The sequence below is a fragment of the Gobio gobio genome, assembly GCF_949357685.1.
Source record: "Gobio gobio genome assembly, chromosome: 20".
In the NCBI taxonomy this organism is placed as follows: Eukaryota; Metazoa; Chordata; class Actinopteri; order Cypriniformes; family Gobionidae; genus Gobio; species Gobio gobio.
In genome coordinates, this window is record NC_137113.1 from 21884770 (window position 1) to 21908799 (window position 24030).

At 40.0% G+C, this 24030-nt stretch overlaps 1 protein-coding gene across 1 annotated transcript in view; it reads left to right on the forward strand.

The window, feature by feature from the left end:
- The first annotated feature begins 8069 nt into the window (after window positions 1–8069).
- Window positions 8070–24030, forward strand: part of rhoq (ras homolog family member Q) — a 28216-nt gene continuing 12255 nt past the window's right edge. Inside the window, exons 1-2 of the mRNA XM_079846292.1 lie at window positions 8070–8577; window positions 9096–9154. Of these exons, the coding sequence (XP_079702418.1) occupies window positions 8436–8577; window positions 9096–9154 (201 nt within the window). The 5' untranslated portion in view covers window positions 8070–8435. The remainder of the gene's footprint in view (window positions 8578–9095; window positions 9155–24030) is intronic.

A 24030-nucleotide genomic window follows, 5' to 3' on the forward strand; every position in this document is an offset into this window, starting at 1 on the left:
TCTTAAAAATTTATATCATATACAGTGCATCCGGAAAGTATTCACTGTGCTTCACTTTTTCCACATTTGTATTATGTTATAGCCCAAAATGGATTAAATTAATTATTTTCCTCAAAATTCCACAAACAATACCCCATATTGTGAAAGAAGTGGTCAACTTTGTTGAAGCACCTTTGGCACCAATTACAGCCTCAAGCCTTTTTTAGTATGAGATTTTTGGGCAGTTTCTCCCATTCTTCTTTGCAGGACCTCTCAAGCTCCATCAGGTTGGATGGGGAGTGTCGATGCGCATCTATTTTTAGATCTCTCCAGAGATGTTCAATCTGGTTCAAGTCTGGGCTCTGGGCTGGGGCACTGAAGGACATTCACAGAGTTGTCCTGTAGCCACTCCTTTGTTATCTTGGCTGTGTGCTTAGGGTCGTTGTCCTGTTGGAAGAAGAACCTTCCCCCAGTCTGAGGTCCAGAGTAGGCTACTCTGGAGCAGGTTTTCATCAAGGATGTCTCTGTACATTGCTGCATTCATCTTTCCCTTGATCCTGACTAGTCTCCCAGTTCCTGCCTCTGAAAAACATCCCCACAGCATGATGCTGCCACCACCATGCTTCACTGTAGGGATGGTAATGGCCAGGTGATGAGTGGTGCCTGGTTCCCTCCAGACATGACGCTTGCGATTGAGGCCAAAGAGTTCATTCTTTGTTTCATCAGGCCAGAGAATTTTGCTTCTCATTTTCTGAGAGTCCTTCAGGTGCCTTTTGGCAAACTCCAGGCGGGCTGTCATGTGCCGTCTGGCCACTCTACCATACAGGCCTGATTGGTGGAGTGCTGCAGAGATGGATGTTCTTCTGGAAGGTTCTCCTCTCTCCACAGAGAAACGCTGGAGCTCTGTCAGAGTGACCATCGGGTTCTTGGTCACCTCTCTGACTAAGGCCCTTCTCCCTCAATTAGGCTACTCAGTTTGGCCAGGCGGACAGATCTAGGAAGAGTCCTGGTGGTTCCAAACTTCTTCCATTTATGGATGATGGAGGCCTCTGTGCTCATTGGGACCTTAAATGCTGCATTTTTTCCTGTACCTTTCCCCAGATCTGTGCTTCAATACAATCCTGTCTTGGAGATCTACGGATAATTCCTTGGATAATTCATGGCTTGGTTTGTGCTCTGACATGCACTGTTAACTGAGACCTTATATAGACAGGTGTGTGCTTTTCCAAATCATGTCCAATCAACTGAATTTACCACAGGTGGACTCCAATCAAGTTGTAGAAACATCGTAAGGATGATCATTGTAAACAAGATGCACCTGAGCTCAATTTTGAGTGGTATGGCAAAGGCTATGAATACTTATGTACATGTGATTTTTTTTTTTCTTTTTTTTTTAAAAATACATTTGCAAAGATTTCAAACAAACTTCTTTCACATTGTCATTATGGGGTATTGTTTGTAGAATTTTGAGGAAAATAATGAATTTAATCAATTTTGGAATAAGGCTGTAACATAACAAAATGTGGAAAAAGTGAAGCCCTGTGAATACTTTCCGGATGCACTGTACACTGCGGTCAAAAGTTCAATTTAGGTTTTTTTAATGTTTTTGAAAGATGTCTCTTATGCTCACCAAGGCTGCATTTATTTGATCAAAAAATTGCCTAAAGTAAAACTGTAATATTGTGAAATATTATTATAATTTAAAATAACTGTTTTAATATATTGTAAAATATAATATATTAATGTGATGGCAAAGCTGAATTATCAGCACTCATTACTCATTACTCATTACTATGATCTTTCAGAAATCATTTTAATATGCTGAATTGGTGCTCAAAAACATTTCTTATTATTATCAATGTTGAAAACATTTGCTTAATATTTTTTTATACGCTAAATAGTCTTTTTTATATAAAGTAATAATTTATTTATTTATTAATTAAAGTGACCGTAAATACATTTATAATGTTACAAAAGATTTATATTGTAAATAAATGCTGAACTTTCTATTTATCAAAGAATCATAAACAAAAATATATCACATTTTCTACAAAATTATTAAGCAGCAAAAAAATAAATAAAAAAATCAACATTGATAATATCATAAGAACTTAGCACCAACTTTTGATTTCCGATTTCCGAAGGATCATGCACTGAAAATTGGAGTAATGATGCTGAAAATTCAGCTTTGCCATCACAGGAATAAAATGCAATTGAAAATATATTAAAATAGAAAGCAGTTATTTTAAATTGTAATAATATTTCACAATATTACTGTTTTTACTGTATTTTTGATCAAATAAATTCAGCCTTGTTGAGCAAATCATTAAATTATAATAGCTTTTAAGCAAAAGCAAACATTTAAACAAAAAGTGTAATGTTTTAGCGATTGTATAACTTATTATTGACAATATAGTGTTTTTGCATGCACTAATATGGGGTTATCACGCATTATTCAGTATCGATTTTGCTAAATAAATTTAGCAATTTCTGCCCCTTCTCTGTCTTATTTGAATGGCTTGTGTATCTATTGTTCAGAATTGTGAATCATAACTTTCACAAGAACAAGACTGACACAAAGATAAATATAAAATATCTACTGGTTTGGGAGCAGATGGAACAGTGATTAGAAAGCATATATTTATCATGAAGCTCCTATTCACTGACAAACTAATTAGGCATAATTAATGTTGAATGCTACAGCAGGGGTTTTGTAGGGCATCTATGTAATTTCTTGTATAAAGACCCAATTTATACTTTGAAAAAAAAATATTATAAAGATGCCAAAAGTATTATTTAGAAAATATTTAGTTTCTATTAAGTTATATTATTATGTGTCGTTTCTTCATACTCATTATTGGGTAGACCAAGTAAAGTTGGAACACTTTTTACATTAAAAACTAGTAGGCCTATTTAAAAACATGTAATACACTATACTGCCAAAAGTATTGGGACACCCTTCCAAATCATTGAATTCAGGTGTTCCAGTCGCTTCCATGTGGCAGGTGTATAAAATCAGGTGTATAAAATCAAGCACCTAGACGCTTCTACAAATATTTGTGAAAGAATGGGTCGCTCTCAGAAGCTCAGTGAATTCAAGCGTGCTACCGTGCAGTTGCCACCTGTGCAGTAAGTCCATTCATGAAATTTCCTCACAACTAAATATTCCATGGTCAACTGTCAGTGGTATTATAACAAAGTGGAAGCTATTGGGAACAACAGCAACTCAGCCACAAAGTTGTAGGCCATGTAAAATCACAGAGCGGGGTCAGCGCATGCTGAGGCGCACAATGCGCAGAAGTCGCCAACTTTCTGCAGAGTCAATAGCTACAGACCTCCAAACTTTGTGTGGCCTTCAGATTAGCTCAAGAACAGTGCGTAGAGAGCTTCATGATATGGGTTTCCATGGCCGAGCAGCTGCATCTAAGCTTTACATCAACAAGTGCAATGCAAAGCGCCAGATGCAGTGGGGTAAAGCACGCCGCCACTCTAGAGCAGTGGAGACGCTTCTCTGTCAGGCAATCCAATGGACGAGTTTAGGTTTGGCAGTTGCCAGGAGAACGGTACTTGCCTGACTGCGTTGTGCCAAGTGTAAATTTTGGTGGAGGGGGGGTTATGGTGTGGGGTTGTTTTTCAGGGGTTGGGCTTGACCCCTTAGTTCCAGTAAAAGGAACTCTTAATGCTTCAGCATACCAAGACATTTTGGACAATTTCATGCTCCTAACTTTGTGGGAACAGTTTAGGGATGGTCCTTTCCTGTTCCAACTGCGCACCAGTGCACAAAGCAAGGTTCATATAGATATGGATGAGCGAGTTTGGTGTGGAGGAACTTGACTGGCCTGCACAGAGTCCCGACCTCAACCTGATAGAACACCTTTGGAATGAATTAGAGCGGACACTGCGACCCAGGCCTTCTCGTTCAACATCAGTGCCTAACCTCACAAATGCGCTTCTAGAAGAATGGTTAAAAAATGTTTCCCATAAACACACTCCTAAACCTTGTGGAAAGCCTTCCCAGGAGAGTTGAAGCTGTTATAGCTGCAAAGGGTGGGGAAACTCCATATTAAGCCATATGGATTAAAAATGGGATTGTCATTAAAGTTAATGAGCATGTAAAGGCAGGCGTCCCAAAACTTTTGGCAATATAGTGTATGTGTTGTTTATTTTAACTGTTTACTAAAGACATTGATCAATAATAGGCCTAGACAAAAAATACTGTTGTTCCAATTGTTCCATATCAGTTGAATCGCTAAACTCGAATGCTCTAAAGTAGCCTAACCAACTAATTTCAAATGTTAAAACATCTTAAAAGATTCTACAAAAAAAAAAAAAAAATTCAGATTATTTTATTCCTGTACTTAACTAAGTTGCTGTTCAATAGCAGAACGTCTAAGAAATAGTCCAGTTCATCAGTAAATCTGATCATATAAGAGTTCACATTAGGAATAGTTAATCTCTAAAACGTTTAACAGCCAATTACAAAAAGATTGAGCAATTAAAAACCATGTCATGATCATGTCCTGTTTAATTTCATTTTTCAGTTCTAGTTTTTTTGTTTTTAATGTAGTTTAATTAGTCTCACACCTGTTCTCTGTTCTGTTGATTGTATATTCTCTGTGTATTACACATTAATCAACTTACTCTTATCCTCCTGGGACCCAGAAAAAAAAGTGTTTTGAATTTAGTATTTTATCATGACATTACATAAAGCATACGAAACAAATGAAAAAACAAAACATTTTAGAAAAATTATATTTTATTCATATGTTATGATATGTCCTCTGTAGTTGACACCAGGACGCAGTTGTTTAAAAAATAAAATGTATAGACAAAAATAATGGGATACATTTTTCTGGTTCAGGATTTCTTTTAAACAAACTTTGTTTAAAGATGATTCTGAACTATGTTATGAAAGATATAACGAAATACATTGATATACCATTTTACTTTATGAAATATGTGGGTAAAATGGCCATACTTGGATTTTCCCATTCAATACAATGGATCTATACACTGCATCCAATTAGCATATTAACGTGTTCTTTGTGCAACTTGTAAGGAAAATAGAAGTGTAATAATGGGAGTAATAATTGGCAACATTTTCATAATAATTTCTAATATTTCATAGGAATATTGATAATTTCTTTCCCTATTCACTTGTTATGTCTCCAAAAATCCCTGAAAAACATTATTTAAATCCTGGCGTCCAGCGGACAGCGGATATTTATGAAATCAATGCCCTGTTTTGTAACAGAAAATCACATTTTGATTAGAAACACCCTTAACATTTTCCTGAGATGTTGATTTATAACAAACAATTAGAAAATTTATCCGATTTAAATTGTAATTAAAAAATATTATCATATTTCCATAAGAGTGCTAAAAATTAATGTCAGCCATTAAAGACCAAGAAGTTGTTGTTGTCCTGATGAAACCTCCAAACATTTGGTAACTCTGCAAAGCCCCGAATGTGCTCTTTACAGGACACCCAGACTGTGACATGTATGATGTTAGTGAAATTCACTAAAATATAATTTCCAATTCGTGTCTATTCGTGGGTCCCAGGAGGTTATTCAGTACTTATTGTGATGTCTATGCACTTGTAGCCTCCATCATTTCATCCCAAATGTCTAGGCCTTGACAGCATCCGAGACAATAGGATTCTACTGCAGATAGAGTTGATATAGTGCATTTCAACTGTACCCTATACATTTCTCTAAATTACACAATAAAACTAAAGTGATTCAAGTTTTGAAGTAGGCTCTGTCAGTTTTTAGAAGAGAGGCTAAAAATCACAAACATCAAAGTTCAGTTTTCAGGTCTTAAAAGTACAAAAAGGCTATTCAATGTTGAAGAGATGTTCACGGTTAAGTGAAAATCGTACCCCTAAAATAGACTTTGTATGATAATATATTCAGATTAGAGAAAACAAAACACTGCTATGTGGAACAAAAATCATGGGTCAGGTGTACATGTTTCAACTGTCTCTCTCTGTTACAATTGTACAGTCTACCCTACTGTACTGTTAGATGTATTATTTATTTATTATAATCAAATATTTATTTTACTCATTTATATGTTTCAATAAGTTGTAATGGTTTAATATATATATATATATATATATATATATATATATATATATATATATATATATATATATATATATATATATATATATATATATATATATATATATATATATATATATATATATATATATATATATATATATATATATATATATATATATGTATATGTACAGTTCTTTTTTCTTTCTAAATTTTTTTACACTGTTTTTGTGTAAGCTTTTCATGAACTCCCTAGAACTCCCTTGCGGCCCCCTGGAACCCCAGTTTGGAAAACCCCCGTGAGAATCTGTCATCCGCACGGAAGTACTTGAACTATCCACAAGAGGGCAATATAATACAAGAGTCTCTCGCTCTCATTGTTGTCAATACAGATCATTGTGCATGATATCTATAGTGGAGGATCTCCAAAACCTCCAGATAAAAAGAAAATCAGTTAAATCAATTTTTAGTTATTTTATCCACGGCATATATCTGCAAAAAATATATACTAGATCATTTATGCCCTATTTTAAGTAATCCAAAACCTACAGACTTATTACACACCTAAAATCAGACTTCTGCTCGGGAACAGGTGTTGTGAACCTAAGCTCTGTAATCAATGGTCAGAATCAGGTGAAATATAAGTAGGCCTAAACCTACATATAATTGTAAATAAATGTTTTTTTTAATACTTTTCATTTTAATGTGTAAAACTTTTTTAATGCTGAAAAATAGTGACTAAGGAATGACACATTGACCCAGTCAATTAAAATATAATCATGATAAACATAACAACCTTCTTATTAGTCCATTCGGAAGCTGTAGGGAATTATAGTGGTTCAGAAAGATTGACATTTCTGTATGAAACGCCATTCAGTCATTACAGCACATCGGAATATTTAGCTACAGCTGGGAATATGATTTTTTATCATTAAATCTAAATACCTAAATGTCTTCCTGAAAATGTCGTTTAAAGTATGAACTACTCAATTACTGTGACATGAATCAGTAAACTCTTTGAACGGCGTGCAACAAATAGCTGAATGGAAGAAATCGTATTTTTTTTATCTACATTTTATCTTCATATTTTATCTTCCTTATTCTGACAAGAGACTCAGCACAGACACTGTGATGTCAAAACGAATGGGCGCGTCTGCACCACACCGTTTTATTAGTGCGCGCCCACACAAATCCATACGCACAGAGACGCACACACTCGTCTCTCTCACAAGGTATGAGGTAATTGTTTGGTCACGTGACTCCTGCAGTAGCTGTCAAAAGTGATACAGCAGCGCATCCTTGACCAGCCTGCCCGCTTCCAGCTGATTGGACTGCGATCAGGTGTTAGGGATCATCGAGAAAGTGCAGGAACGAAAAATATGACTTGTGATAGCAACAACTTATAGCTGAACTTATAAACAGGAATTCCAACTGTTAGCAAATAAAACCCGTTTTATCAAGCGAATTATAGGCTAGTCAAGGGCATATTCATGCATTAGCCTATAAATTGCTGTCAGTATGAATCCAGTGTTAGAACATTACACTGCAAAGAGCTGTGATGGTTATTACAGCTGTTAATAAAAGCAGTTTATTTAATCTTTAGCCTAAATCACAATAATTTAACCCTTAAATTATTGGAAATTAACTTTAATTATTGGAATTTAACTGGAATTTAACCCTTAAATTCTTGATCATGAGAAATAACTGAGACTGGGAGGATATGGGGAGTGAGAGTGGCCTACTATTGAATCCCTACAAATACTGTATTAAATGTATTTGAGCCCACATATCTTTGGAAAATAGCAATACATCATCATTTTCTGAGGTATTTTCTGAAGTGGGCCTACTTTTATGTTTCTGAACTTTTAAAGGGAAATTGGTCTCAGTCTGACTGTCTCAGATCACATGATGCAGACTGGGTAGGCTATTTCTATAATCATGGGTGGCTGATTCAGATATAATAACCAATCTTTATAGTTGATCCCTTGATCCAGAGTTATTACCCCGCCTATGTCGCAAGTCAATCCGCGTTGGGCTCAAGAGTCAGAGGAGGTGATACTGGGGTTGGAAAGTAGGGAAAGTGGGACAGCGGAGAGGGCGTACAGTGGTGTGCACGCGCTTTTCAGGTTGATGTCTTTCCAACGCGAAGTTTGTCGCTTGCTTCCATCTCTCGGGAGCGGCACGCGTTTGGCTTGTGCCGGTATTTAGAGGGGGAACACCTCAGTCAATGCCAAATTTGTGAAGCGGGGTGGAGGAAATGGCATTTCAGCTGTTTTTGCAGACCGAGCGCGGCACTGCTGCTGGTGGTGACGCCTGAAGGGAGCTCTAATAAAGCGGGATATATCTCGAGCAGATGAAGATGGTGAATTCAAGCGTTTTGTTATCGTCATGTCAAACGGAACCGGCAGCATCATGTTGAAATGCGTGGTTGTCGGCGACGGCGCCGTTGGAAAAACTTGTCTGCTGATGAGCTATGCCAACGACGCCTTTCCAGAGGAATATGTGCCCACTGTCTTCGATCATTATGCAGGTAAATATACCAGCGTGTTACTGCGACAAAATTAACATTAATCCAAATTTCAGTGTGTATTTGATGTATAAATGTACTTAACATTTATTTAGTGGTATTTACAAGACCTCGAAGTCACGTGCATTGTGTTGCGCTTGTGTTTAATGGAAACCACCTGTGGGCTGAGGATGCAACTGGTGCACATCTGCATCCTTATGGCACGATTCATCGCATTTTCCCTTGATCAGAAATAAAACCAATTTACTTTCCTCTTTAATCTGATCAGAAGGAAATAAAACAAAAATAAATGCCTATTTCACTTGATTATAAATAAATAAAATATTTTAACTTGAATAGATATAAACCAAATTTGCATCCCTCTTTCACCTTAATAGAAATGAACGTTAATTTGTTCAAAAATAACCTAAACATGACAGACAGCCATTTTCTTAATCAAAACGATAGTGTTTTCAAGTGTCATCCTATTTATAATGATAATAAATGATATTTAAAATAATAATTTATGATTTTGTTTTCAGTGAGTGTGACCGTTGGGGGAAAACAGTACCTGATGGGGCTCTATGACACTGCAGGTCAGGTAGGGTTAAACCATTCTTCTCTCTTTGGCCTGAGGCTTTTTCATTAGCAATAGTACCTCGATCAATACAGGCAAAGTACACGGTGGCCTGTTCAGATCCATTCAGAGTCTTTTTGGCATCATATGCTTCTGATTTAAAGGGATCATTCATCCAGAAATGAAAGTTCTGTCATCATTTACTCACCCTCATGTCGTTCCAACCCCGTATGACTTAATTTCTTTTATGGAACAAAAACGATGATGTCAGGCAGGCTGACAGTCTCAGTCGCCGTTCACTTTCATTATATAGGAAAAAGATGCAATGAAAGGCTGTCGGTTCCTAAAATTCTGTCTTCGTCTCCTTTTGTGTTCCACAGAAGAAAGTCATATGGTTTTGGAACAACATGGTTGTGAGGGTTAGATTACAGAATTACATTTTTTGAGTGAACTGTCCCTTTAATCACCAAGCCTCTGCCAAACTCAACAGGTGAGTACACACTGCAACTCTCAAGAGGAAAGACCAACATGTGAAGCAGTGGGAATGCAACAGCAATCTGAAATCTTTACTTCCTCTGTTTTTGTGTTTTAAACAAGATGTTGAAAGTGATCATGAAAGAAAGTCTTAAAGGGATAGTTGAAAATGATCCCATATTCATTTACTCACCCTCAAGCCATCCTAGGTGTATATGACATTCTTCTTTCAGAAGAATACAATCGGAGTTATATTAAAAAATATCCTGACTCTTCCAAGCTTTATAATGGCAGCCCAAAATTTGAAGACCAAAAAAAGTGCATCCATCCATTGTAAAAGTAATCCACATGGCTCTGGGAGGGTTAATAAAGAGCTTCTGAAGCAAATCAATGGGTTTATTGTGAGAAAAATATCCATATTTAACACGTTACAAGTATCTAGCTTCCGGCAGACCGCCTTCCGTATTTTACTTACGAAGAAAGTGTAGTGCCTCTCGCGGTTAAAAACGGTTACACTACGTCCGATGTCATTGTCGCGCCAGTTGCGCTTTTTTCGTGAGTTGAGTACGGAAGGCGGTCTGCAGGTGTGGATTACTTTTATAATGGATGGATACACATTTTTGCTCTTTAAATTTTGGGCTGCCATTGTAATGCTAGGAAGAGCCAGGACATTTTTTTTAAACTCCGATTGTATTCATCTGAAAGAAGAATGTCATATACAACTATGATGACTTGAGGGTGAGTAAATCATGGGGTAATTTTTATTTTTGGGTGAATTATCCTTTTAAGTTGCCATATGGCCTTTTTACATTGTCCTCCAAGGTGGTCTAGTCTGGACAAATAAGTGTCTGGAGATTTAGCAGTATAAATGGCTACTCTCTGTGTAGGTACTTCTTTTGAATAAGCAATAACTTCACAGAAAGTATGTTTTAGATAGTGTGTCTGGACGTATTACATTCATCATGTTGTCATGTGACCTCCTGCATCAGTTGCATCACTTCACTGCAATTCACAAAGCCTCTTCTGTGGCCTCATGGGGTTCTAAAGTTTCCATTGGATGCACACTTCTCGCCAGAAGTAGTAGGCCACCCGGGTACTTTTTCACTACTATTTTATGAATAATTCTGACACGCTACACTTTTCCCATACTGTTTTTTTGCCTACTAGTAGAGAAGTAGCCATATTTGAATGCAGCCAATGTCCACATCTAGATTGTAACCTTTAAGGTTGTTTCCACAACAGTGCACTGTGTGTCGTTTTGCTACCAAGCACATAGCTGTAAATGTACATTGAATACTGAGCCTGATGCCTTTTCGCCCAGGGCCAATAATTCAGAAGTGGTACGGGCTTGAACTGTTAAAAAAGCCTGAAACCTGAATATCTATCAGCGTTCACAGTCTTTGATCTCTGAATGATTTATTTATCCTATGGATTCCATGTCTAGTGAAACGTTCTATGCTTTTCTACAACCAAATACGCTTCAGACTATTTAGTTTGAACAGTTGAAGCTGGCTGATTTCAATTAACATTCCATGTGGTTACAATAAAGAAATCCGAGTGTTTTTGCCATGTACGATTAGTGTGCGTAGTATTAGTATAGTTTCAGTCATCTGTGATATAGAAAACCAAATCCTCTTTTTTTTTTCCTGCTGTTTTAATGGTGAAACAGACAAAATTATTGCCATCACTTCAGGACATACCAAATCCATGAGATAAAATCATCTTTGAAGCTCTTAGTTCTTAAACATAGTGGAGTTGACACAGTTGGATTTTTTTTCCATTGAGAGTCATCCTTTAAAAAGACTAAAAATGTGAGTGGTGGGCCAGATGTGTAGAAATGTCACTGAGGGCCAAGTGGTGGGGCTTAGTTTTGAAGCAGTTCAAACACAGAAAACCCTCCCTCTCTCTCTCCACAGCTGGCACCAGTTAGTACCGTCTAAACCATGACCGATCACTTGATCAAGAGGATTCATTTAGCTGAAGAACAGGAAAGAGGGTTAAATGTAAAGCTGATGTTCAGTGTGGTAGGACGGATTTAAAGAAGCGGTTCAACCAAAAATGAAAATCATTTAATCACTCTCTTGTCTTTTGAGACCTTTCTGTCGAATGCAAAAGAAAATTGAGTTAATAACTTAAATTTCACTCTGTCCCTCACACAAACCTATCATGGATTTGTAGAGCATGAGTCATATGGACTACTGTTTGTACTTTTAAATGGGTCATGAACGGCGTTTTTTTAATTTATTGTTTTATGTTTCCTGGGTGCACTTATAATGTTTGAAGGCTTTTTGCATCAAAAATTGTCATAATTTATATATAAAAGGCATTTTTCCTACCCTGATTTTAGCCTTCTGCTCTGAACGATCCGTTTTAAGGGGCGTGTCTGCTGGTAGACGTCAGTGTAAACACCCACTGCTGTGATTGGCTAACATCTTTGCATTTGAAATAATATTTTTATGCTCGTTTTTACAATTACAGCTCTCATGGTTAACTAATGGTGAAAAGTGTATTATATTTAGATCGTGGCATGAAAGGTTGCAGTGATGATCATTGTGGCCGATCACACACACGCTGAGCGCATGAAAGCAGCGATCTTGTCATTGAAACTCAGTTTCTGTACACTAACGAATGCTTTCATCTTCACTAACAGTGCAAACATATACCTAAGAGATTCGTTGAAAAAAACGGGAGTCACTGATAAACTCTCCTGTTTGATTGACAGCTCAAGCGCGCGCTGCTCAAACGATTGCAAAGGGAGCATTCTTTGAACACTTTCTTTATAGAATTTAATCACTGTTAAATAACAGATTATTTTCATCCTACTAAGAGAAACAACGCAAGTTGATGTTTAGTCACTGGTCTGATTTACTGACAGACACAGAACATCTGACTACATGAATCATCACATTTCAGATCAGGCATTAGAATGAACACTGTTACTTACATGTTGCATTACTGTTGAGCCCAGGCACTGCACAATAATTGTTAAAAAGGCCCATTGGGACTTGTATTTTGAAAGTTGTGTCTGAGAGACTTGCTCTGGCAATCAGCCAATGTCAGAGCGCACTGTCTGAGCAGCAGACACTTTGCTCCGCCCATCTCCAGCAGGTGGCATTGATTAATGTTAGTGAATAGCTCAGCATGGCATGAGTGTTTCAAACAGACTCTGTGCTTGCTTCACCTTTGATGTGTGCGTATATAGTATGAAGTAAGTTGATTTATGTACTTACTATGAAGTCTATGTTAACTGTTTGATGAACTGAGTTTATTATGTTTGGTTGATATCCCTTGTTTAAATGATACTTTCCATTGAAGTAATGATTCATTTGTGTTCATGTATTCACATGATGGTGCTTTAAATGTTTCTGTTACCTCTCAATACATTTATCTAGTTGATTAATTGTTTCTGTTATGTTATATTGATTATGTATTGTATGCTTTGTTTTAGACCACACACATAGACAAACATATGGAACCAGCAATGTGCTGGAAATAAAGAGCAAAGAAATTGAACCCCTATTGCTTCTTCATGTCTCTAACCGGACATCAGTGGTGAACTAGTCCCCAACTGGCAACCCCAAACTGATTGAAATTAACAGTTTACTATATGGTCCTTCGAGCCGGAGCCAGAGTTTTCCACAGTTATGGAGAAGCAACCATCAGCTGAAGTCCTTGAGCGGCCCAGGAGACAATCATCTCTTCCAGCACACTTGCAGGATTATGACTTGACTGGTTATAACCTACCTGAACCCTTAACACCACCCAGCTATTCCCGAAATTCACCTTGTGCTCCATCAGCCGAAGAGGATGCCAGCATGGAGACCCCACAGGCAGCAGCATATCATGGTGATTATCACAGTCCACAACGATGGTTTACCACAGATCGGTGGGACCAGCATGTGGAAGCACTACGTGAGGAAAATGCTGATTTAAGGAAACTCCATAGTGACCTGATTACCACAGTTCAGCAGCTGAAGGAGGAAAGAGATGATTTCAAGCAGGTCAACAGTAAGTTCACGTCACAGATGTCTCAACTACAAGCAGAGGTAAAACAGTTGTTAAGTTGGCAAACTCAGCAGCCACAACTCCCTCAAAGATTAACTTCACTTCCTGTACCCGGTCCATCAAAGACCCTAGACCGCCCTAAACCAGTACCAGCCCCACGGAGGCCAAAAGTAACGGGCCCGGGGTCGAATCCAAGCGATGCACAAGCCTCTCATGATACATCACAATGTAGTAGCTCAGTGGAAAGTTGGGGAAGCTCTGAGGATTCAAGCAGTCAAGAAAGTATTTTCTCTTCTGTCGATGATGGCATGAGAAACCTGCACCTGAGCTCAACCAGGCAACAAAAGGTTAACCCCGGTCCACCAACTGGAAGAACGATTAGTAGGAGGCAGGATGGGGGACATGAAGCCAACATGGTTCCGAGAAGTCATGTCCGATCTCCGCCTCAACAATCTTCCTCCAGAAAACAGCATAAGCTATCATCTAAGAGTAGGAGAAGGCACCACCACTCTCCAAGTTCATTGGTTGACCAAGAAAGAGTATATCGTGGACCTACTCCTACGATTCCCGACCTGATTCACCCAAACCCCAGAGAGTTTGCAAGGCTTAAGATTGCTTTGGAAAACATTCTGCCAGCTGATACCACAGAGCGCTTCAAATTTCATATTCTGCTAGAACATCTGAAGCTTGAGGAAGCACAGCTAATTGCTGAATCATACAGCAGTTCACGTCATCCTTATACCCACACCATGGATGCCCTCAATAAGCAGTATGGCCAGCCACATCAATTGGCGTTACAGCGCATAGTGGAATTGATGGAGGGACCGAGCATCAACACTGGAGACATCAAAACTTTCCGGATGTTTGCTCTGAGGGTGAGATCCTTGGTGGGAATGTTGCGACAATTAGGTAAACCTGGCAAAGTGGAATTAAGATGTGGATCTCATGTGTCCAGACTACTGAGTAAATTGCCACATGATCTGCGAAGCAGTTTCAGAAGATTCATCTATCCCTTGAATGTGAAGATTCCTAACCTCCTTGACTTCTCAGACTGGTTAGAATATGAAATCCAAGTGCAAGAAGATTCCACAAGATATACAAGCCGCTCCCGTAGAGGGTACTCAACCAGATCATCTTGGGACCCACCAAGGAAGGTAAACCCATTCCACAAAGGGACCGAAGTCCTACTCAGCACTGAGAAATACCCTTCTGCACCTCCATCACCTGTCACAGTTAAGACCACAATGGCAAATCCTTACTGTCCTTACTGTGATAACAACAAACACTCTTTGAATAACTGCGCCAATTTCTCTCAACTCTCCAAATCTCAGGGGCAAAATTGGATAAAGGGGCACAACAGATGCTGGCGCTGTGGACGGGGCCATAGATCATCAGAGTGTAACCTCAAGATGCGCTGCAAATCATGTAATGGCCGCCACTTGCTTGTTCTTCATGAGGTTAATGTAAGGAACAAGGACAAAGTAGTGGAAGGAGAGGATTCATCTGCAAACCCTATCATGGGGGAGGCCGCCAACGATGTATTATTCATTGACAAGCCCCTAGGAAGTCAGAAGGTACTGTTGAAAATGTGTAAAGTCATTCTGAGAAATGGAGATCGATCCATAAATGCTTATGCCATTCTTGATGATGGCTCAGAAAGGAGCATCTTGTTGCACGCTGCAGCTAACCAGCTGAAATTGAAAGGGAAGCCAGAGGACCTGCCCCTGCGCACAGTCAGGCAAGAGTTAAAGGTCCTGCATGGGGCGGCTGTTTCCTTCAACCTTTCACCAGCCTGTCAACCAAACAAGGTATATCCAATCAGTGGAGCTTTCACTGCATCAGAGCTGGGGCTTGGAGTACATTGTCATCCTGTTAAGGCTCTACGGGAAAGGTACCGTCACCTTAAAGGACTTCCCCTCCAAAACATTGAAGCAGCTCATCCAGTTTTGCTCATTGGATCAGACTGCCCTCATTTAATTACCCCAGTTGAACCGGTTCGCTTGGGACCACCAGGTGGTCCTGCTGCAATTAGAACTCTCCTTGGATGGACTTTACAAGGACCAGTTCAAGCTTTGCAACATCGCTTCACAGAGCAGCAATGTCTGTTCACAAGTTTGTCACCTTCTGCTACTTTGCATGAACAAGTCGAAAGACTCTGGCAAATGGATGTCCTTCCATGGAGGGATGCGAAGACGAGTACTAGATCAGTACAAGACCAGCAGTCACTAAAATTGCTGGAACAAAAAACGATCAGAGTTGAAGTCGATGGGATTCAGCGATATGCTACCCCACTGCTCAGAGTTAAAAATATGCCCCCTCTTCATGCACCTAAAGCAGCAGTAATGCCTCATCTTAGAAGCCTAGAGCGTCGCCTCAGTAAGTCTGTTGATCAAGCAGCTATCTACCAGGCTGAAATTAAACGACTGGAGCAGGCGGGTTACATTGCTGAACTACAGTCAGGAGCAGAAGACACTCCAGTGAGTTGGTATATCCCACACCATATGGTTGAACATAACGGGAAACATAGGGTGGTTTTCAATTGTTCATTCCAGTTCCAAGGAAACAATCTTAATGAACTGCTACTTCCAGGACCTACTCTGACTTCCTCGTTACTGGCTATGCTACTAAGATTCAGAGAACATTCAATCGCCATCAGCAGCGACATTAAAGGAATGTTCCACCAGATAAGACTCCTTCCCGAAGATCGACCCCTTCTCCGTTTCTTATGGAGAGATCAAGAAAGAGAAGTGCAGCCCAGAGTCTATGAATGGCAAGTCCTTCCCTTTGGGACCACTAGTAGTCCATGTTGCGCTGTCTTTGCTTTGCAAAAGAATGTCCTGGACAACAGTCAGCCTGGTGAAAAGGTACATGATGCTGTACACAAGGCATTTTATGTCGACAATTACCTGCAAAGTCTGCCCTCTGTAGATGAAGCAAGGCACATGGTAGACCAGTTGCAGAGTGTCTTGGCAAAAGGAGGATTCGAACTTAGGCAATGGGCCAGTAATGCACCTTCCACCATCAGTCACTTACCAGTGGCATCCAGATCTGACAGTGCTGAGCAATGGATCGCCATGGGTAATGTTTCAAATCATGAATCAGTGCTTGGACTCCAGTGGAACTGTCAAAATGATACCTTGTCATATAAGCTCCGTGCTATAGAGTGCCATAAAGTTACGATGCGTAACATCTATAAAATGATCGCCAGCCAATATGATCCTCTTGGGTACATCATCCCATACATCACACGTGCCAAGGTAATAGTGCAGCGACTATGGGACAAAAAGAGAGATTGGGATGATCCCATGTTACCTGAGGATTTAGTGAATGCTTGGAACAGATGGGCAGAGGAGCTCGGTAATCTACAAACGATAGTTTTATCCAGATGCTATTGCAGTGCACCAAAGGATGATGTATCCAGCCAACGAGATATCCATATCTTCTGTGACGCGTCAGAGTCAGCTTATGGGTCGGTCGCTTATCTTCGAACAGAAGACCAGCAGGGAGAAGTGGAAGTCACATTCATTGTGGCCAGATCAAGAGTGGCTCCCAAAAAACGTCTGTCAATCCCTCGTCTAGAACTATCCGCAGCCCTAACAGGTGCCCAGTTGGCCAGGATCCTGCAGAATGAACTGACTTTGCCCATTCGACAAGTTTTCCTTTGGACTGATTCCACCACAGTTTTAACTTGGATTAAATCAGAATCCTGTCGTTTCAAGGTTTTCGTTGGTACACGAGTTACTGAGATTCAGGAGCTTACCAGCCACTGTGAATGGCGCTATGTGGACTCCGATAGTAACCCGGCAGATGATATCACCAGAGGTAAAAGGCTGGCAGAACTAGGGCCACAAAGTCGATGGAATACAGGGCCACCATTCATTCATCTCTCACCTGACCAGTGGCCGGTTACACCCACATCCTCTCTTATTGACAGTGATGAACTAAGAAACTCTACATTCTGTGGTCTGATGAATACTGCACGTCGCTTGTCCATACCAGATCCAAGCAAGTTTCTGACCTTTCAAGAGTTACTGACAGCCACTGCAGAATCTCTCAAGGAAAATGGGGCCAATCTCTCAGCTGAAGACTTTCGACGGGCTGAAATAGCTATCTTTCAGCAAGCTCAATGGGAAAGCTTTCCCTCCGATGTGACACAGCTGACAGCGGGAAAACAACTGCATAACCACAGTCGACTCCTTAGCCTCGCTCCTGAACTTGACTCTGCAAATCAACTCCTTAAGATAGGAGGGCGCCTTCGTCGTTGTGAAGAGATTGAGCCTGAGTTTATGCATCCTATTGTGCTTGACCCCCATCATCCTGTCACTTCGCTTCTCATTAAGGACTATGATGCAAAGCTGCTTCACCCAGGACCTGAGAGAGTACTAGCGGAAATGCGTAGAAAATACTGGATCCTTCGGGGTAGGGAAGCAATCCGACGTTATCAACGCAAAGATTGTCCAGAATGTCAGAAATTTCGTAAAAATCCACAGATACCCAGAATGGCCGATCTGCCTCCAGCCAGGCTACGTCTATTCAAACCGGCCTTTTATTCTACTGGCATTGACTGTTTTGGGCCATACTTGGTAAAGATTGGGCGCAGAAGTGAAAAGCGATGGGGTATTCTGTTCAAGTGCATGACTACACGTGCAGTGTACATTGACCTCCTGCCTAGACTTGATACAGACTCCTTCCTTATGGCCCTCAGGCGTTTTATAGCCCGACGTGGGAGACCTATGGAAATTTTATCTGATCAGGGTACCAATTTTAAAGGAGGGGAAAGGGAGCTGCAACAGACATTTGCTGAACTAGTTCCAGAGCTTCGGGAACAGCTTGCCAGCCAGCAGATTATCTTCCGCTTCAACCCACCTCATGCCCCACATTTTGGTGGGTGCTGGGAAAGGGAGATCCGGTCCCTGAAACAAGCTCTACAGGTCACTCTGGGAACTCAGCCGATACCAGAGGAAACTCTTCTCACTACACTCATTGAGATTGAAGGGATCTTAAATTCTAAACCCCTAGGGTATATCTCCTCTAATGCCTCTGATCCAGATCCTATCACTCCTAATTCGCTCCTTATGGGGCGGCCTGATTCGTCCCTTCCTCAAGTGATATACCCTCAAAGTGAACTATTGAGTCGACGTAGGTGGCGTCATAGCCAAGTCCTAGCAGATCACTTTTGGAAGCGGTTTATCAAGTTTTATTTGCCTGGTCTTCAGACTCGTAGCAAGTGGCAGGTAGAGTCACCCGATATAAAGGTGGGAACTACAGTTATGATTGTGGACCCTCAATTCACCAGGGCCCTGTGGCCCATTGGGCAGATCTCTCAAGTATTCCCTGGGGTGGATAACAGAATCAGGACTGTTGAAGTGAGAATTAAGGACAAGTTTTATGTGCGACCTGTGGCTAAGGTGATACAGCTACCTGAGATTCCAGACTAAAATTGGACTTTGACCTTTTTATAATGGGCAGATTTCCTCAGTCTTTAGAAATCTGGGGGCGGCTGTTAAAAAGGCCCATTGGGACTTGTATTTTGAAAGTTGTGTCTGAGAGACTTGCTCTGGCAATCAGCCAATGTCAGAGCGCACTGTCTGAGCAGCAGACACTTTGCTCCGCCCATCTCCAGCAGGTGGCATTGATTAATGTTAGTGAATAGCTCAGCATGGCATGAGTGTTTCAAACAGACTCTGTGCTTGCTTCACCTTTGATGTGTGCGTATATAGTATGAAGTAAGTTGATTTATGTACTTACTATGAAGTCTATGTTAACTGTTTGATGAACTGAGTTTATTATGTTTGGTTGATATCCCTTGTTTAAATGATACTTTCCATTGAAGTAATGATTCATTTGTGTTCATGTATTCACATGATGGTGCTTTAAATGTTTCTGTTACCTCTCAATACATTTATCTAGTTGATTAATTGTTTCTGTTATGTTATATTGATTATGTATTGTATGCTTTGTTTTAGACCACACACATAGACAAACATATGGAACCAGCAATGTGCTGGAAATAAAGAGCAAAGAAATTGAACCCCTATTGCTTCTTCATGTCTCTAACCGGACATCAGTGGTGAACTAGTCCCCAACTGGCAACCCCAAACTGATTGAAATTAACAGTTTACTATAATAATTGTAATCCTCAACGGCATGTTTATTGCTTTGTAGCTTGATGGTTTAACACTAGGCCTATGTTACATGCGCAAATCGGTGGGCGGGGCTAAACAGGCAGTGATGAAGTAGGCGTTGATATTCTTCTGCTGAGGCGGTGCTTGCCTCCCTTTGACGTCATAGATCCCCACTTTGAAAAACCTGTCGTTTGCTGGGCCTGGTGTCTATAAAAGCTTTTCTTTGACTAATGCTGTGTTCACACCAAACGCGAATAGAGCGTCAAAATCCCGTCTTCCGCGTCTAGTTTCACGCGCGAACATTTTGAATGCATTCGCGCGTCGGCAGCGAGTTGGACGCGCGTAGAAATCGAGCACTGGAAGCGAAATTGACGCGCGTTCAAGGCACTCCAGGAGAAATATGTCAAAAAACACCACTGCCTCTTTTCATTTGCATTAAAAATATATATTAAGCATTAATAGCCACACAAATGTGGTCCAGGCAACTCCTACATTATCTTCACTGCATGTATATTTAAATATCCTTAAAATATAAAGTTATGAAACTTCTCTTTGCCTTAAGTCAAAACGATTTGGCAGACAACAAATTATAGATTCATGAGAGCAAAGATCGGCCGTTAGATCCACACAAGATGAACCACTACAGGACATCAGAGCCAGCGGCAGACGGCAGAAGGACTAGCCGAGGAAAGGTTGCCCTCGCCTGGGTTATGAGCGGTGATTGCCCGGTGATCGCCTGGATCTCACAACTCCAAAAACACAAGATAATTTTTTTAAATAGGTGCTCTCTTTATAAATAAACCACAGATTTGAGCTTTAAACAACTACATTCTCACCTGAAAAAGTCTTAAAACTACATTTTGTGACACAATAGTACTATTTTTAAATTATACAGGGTTTCTCATGACGTCACTTTACCACGTGACTGCAGCGAGCAGGCTCCTGATTGGTTAACGCTGCGTGAATTGACGCCAAAGTTCAAATTTTTCAACTCGGGCGTCAGACGCGAATTCGCTTCAAACGCGTGAATGCACAAAAGCACCATTCGCGTGTAACGCGCGTATCGCGCAAGACGCTCAATTTGCGTCATTCGCGCGAACTGGACGCGCGAATGAGGCGGATTCGCGTCCTTCGCACCACGCGAAACATGCGTTCCGCGTCGCGGGACCTCCAGACGCGCGTCAATGCGCCTTTCCATTGACTTAACATTGAAATCACTCGCGCCAGACGCTCTATTCGCGTTTGGTGTGAACGCAGCATAAAGGCCCTTTTACACTGAATGCGAAACGAAAAAGAGAAGAGGAAAAACGAATATTTCGTGTGCGAATAGTTCGCGTCAAAACCATTCACATCAGCCGCGACGCGAGTTTGCGATGTCTGTGACGTTTCAGAGCTCCAACATTCCAAAACAGTTGCGGCGACAGCTGAGAAAACACGGACACTTCCTCATCCAGTGAAGACAAGCTTCTCATTTTTTTTTTTTAGAAGACCGAAAAGAAAGTATTGGGTGCACCCAGTCTTAAAGAGCAGAGAGTTCGAAGGGGAGAATGCTAATCGCTAAAACTTTATCATGGCCGGTTCTGCACTTACTTTCAAATGTCCGTGGGACAATTTGAGGAGCTCTTCCAGAGACAGTGGCACCGTATCTGACGAGAGATAAACCACACACTTCATGTTTCCAGCTATGTTTCCAGTTGAATCACAATGTAAACATTTAAGTGCCACAGTCGTACTGACGGAAACGCATTCACTTTCATAGTCGCGGACACAATTAGATTAGAAAAAAATCAACGAGTTTTAACTCAAAAAGTTACGATATTGTTGTCTGTAGCCTACAGTGGGCAAACACAGCTGCATCTGTACACCTGTAAGCACAACTACAGCTGTAATCTCATGACAAATGTGATACCTGGCAACGGTTGATGTTGATTGAATAGCTAATAACATCAACTGGACATTTCGTGACCTTTTGTTTTCTTGTATGTGATTGGTTTAAGCCTTTTCTGTCGCTGCGAGTGTTAAAAAAATCGACATTGAAACGGAAAAAAATAAACATATTTTTTTCGCCGCAGCACATTCGCGTTCGGTGTGGAAGCACTCATTACACAAACAGCTGACCACAAAATAAAACCATTGTGCGAATTATTTGCGCGTCAAAAAACGCGTCGTGTGAAAGGACCTTAACAAGGAAGTTTTCAGCTCTGAAACTTACAGGATATTCTTATATTACCATGACCTTTTATATATCAAAAGCTCAAGGGAAAGTTGATTTCTCAATTCATGACCCCTTTAAGACCAATTCACACTGCACCAACAGACACCAGCACTTCGTCAGGTTTTGTCAGATCTGCGTGTTACGCCTATCGCCTTTGTTCAGCTCTCGTTTTCGCCAATTAAACATGTTCAATCGCCTTTTGTCGGGTCTTGGAATTTCTGAAAAGTGACGTATATCTGGTGACTGTCGGGGCAGTGTGAATTGGCCTTTAGACATCTCAAATCTATAATTACATTTTTCCATCAGAATTATTGTGCATTTTATTGCAATATTCTAATTTATATATTCCATAAACATTCCCTTCTGCATTGACTAGATAAAAGACCACATCAAAATTCCCTTTGTATGACAAAGGGTGACTTGCCCTTCACAGACGTGTGTTAATGAGTGTGTGCTCCACAGCCTTGTGATTTTTTTTTTTTAAACCTCACTGAGAGGAGAGAGAGTTTTCTGGCACACATTATGCAGTGTATAAATGGTATCAATATTGGAAGAATAGGCAGGTGTTCATTCTATTTTAGCTGTTAAAAATAGTTTCAAGCCTGTGATTGCTAAGAAAGAGGGTGTCTCTTCTTGGCTCATAAGCAGATACATGTCAGTTTGACGTCTTCACAGGCCCTCCGTCTGATTGGTCCTGACATGCTAATTGCCTCAGGAGGAGTCAGAGTAAGATGGCTAGTGTCAGTAAAGGGGCAAACTCTCAGATGTTGACATCTGTCTCACAGCTCCATCTCAACCATCTAATCCTGACCTTTCGTCCTCTACTCTCAGTCCTTAACCTTATTCTTTATTCACTAAGGTGATGTTTTAACAGGGCTTTGAGTTGACAGGTTCCTGATAAGTCTCAGGAAGGGAACTGGGTCCCAGATGTGAAGCACAGCTGCAGTTTGCATTGCTTTTTCAATCCAGGAAATCCTCCTACCCCAGTGTACCCGACTGCCTTTTGCCCTTTCTGGGGCTCAGTCTACCTCATGACCAGCCAGATAACTAGAAGGGATTTTAAACCATAAGACTTGAAATATTTGTGCTCACATAATATGTTCCTTTTATTCGCAACTGCTTTGAATTCTTACTGGAGTCTATTTCTGGAATGAAAGAAGGACATTGAATTTGAGCCACACACAAACACACACATATTTGTCTTTTATTAGTGGAGACAGGATTTAAAAAGCACACAAATCGCAGACTGAGGGTTTTGTTTACACGACAACAATGTACTAAAAACAGACGACAACGTTGTCAAAATGATTCCCATTCCTTGTACCCCCCCCCCCCCCCCTTGTGAAAATGACAAGAAAAGCCTTATTCTGCATGCCAGGCCAGTAGTTGGCGATGTCACTTTGTCAAGAAACATCCCACAAACACGTAATAAGCATGCATGAACATGTAATACGCATGCACATGACGTTGCCATTTTCACAACTTCATGTTTTTGTTGTTTACATGGAAATGGTAAAGGCATGGGTTTTAAAACCTTGCACTTTGAAACCAAGGCCTCCCAAACGCCATTGTCGTGTCAAAACTGTCAATGGCCAAAACTAATAAAGTTTTCAGTTCAAAACAAGTGTTGTATAAACATACCCTAAATTAAATTTTGGCTTATGATAATTACTTTTATGTTGGGACTGATAACTGGCTATCATTCAGTCTATCCACAAGGAAATACACAAGTAGTTTATTATACAGCAATATTAGCAGTACTGTACTATACTGTTATTTTAATATTATTTATATACTATTATAGTATTTATTCATATTTTGAATTGGGTTTTAATTTAGTTTTAAGTGTAATCTTTGTCTTTAAGTTTGAGTTATTCTATGTTCTTGCATTTCATTTCCAAAATATTTCTATTTACCTAATTTATTTTTATTTTAGTTTTAGCACTTGAAGTTAGTACTCCAACTTAGTGATTCCAGCTAGTTGCAAAAGCAACATTTTTCTTTTAAGTTTTTCCATCTAATATTTTTATTTTATTTCAGATTTATTTTAAAGTACATTTTAGTACATGGATTCATTTAGC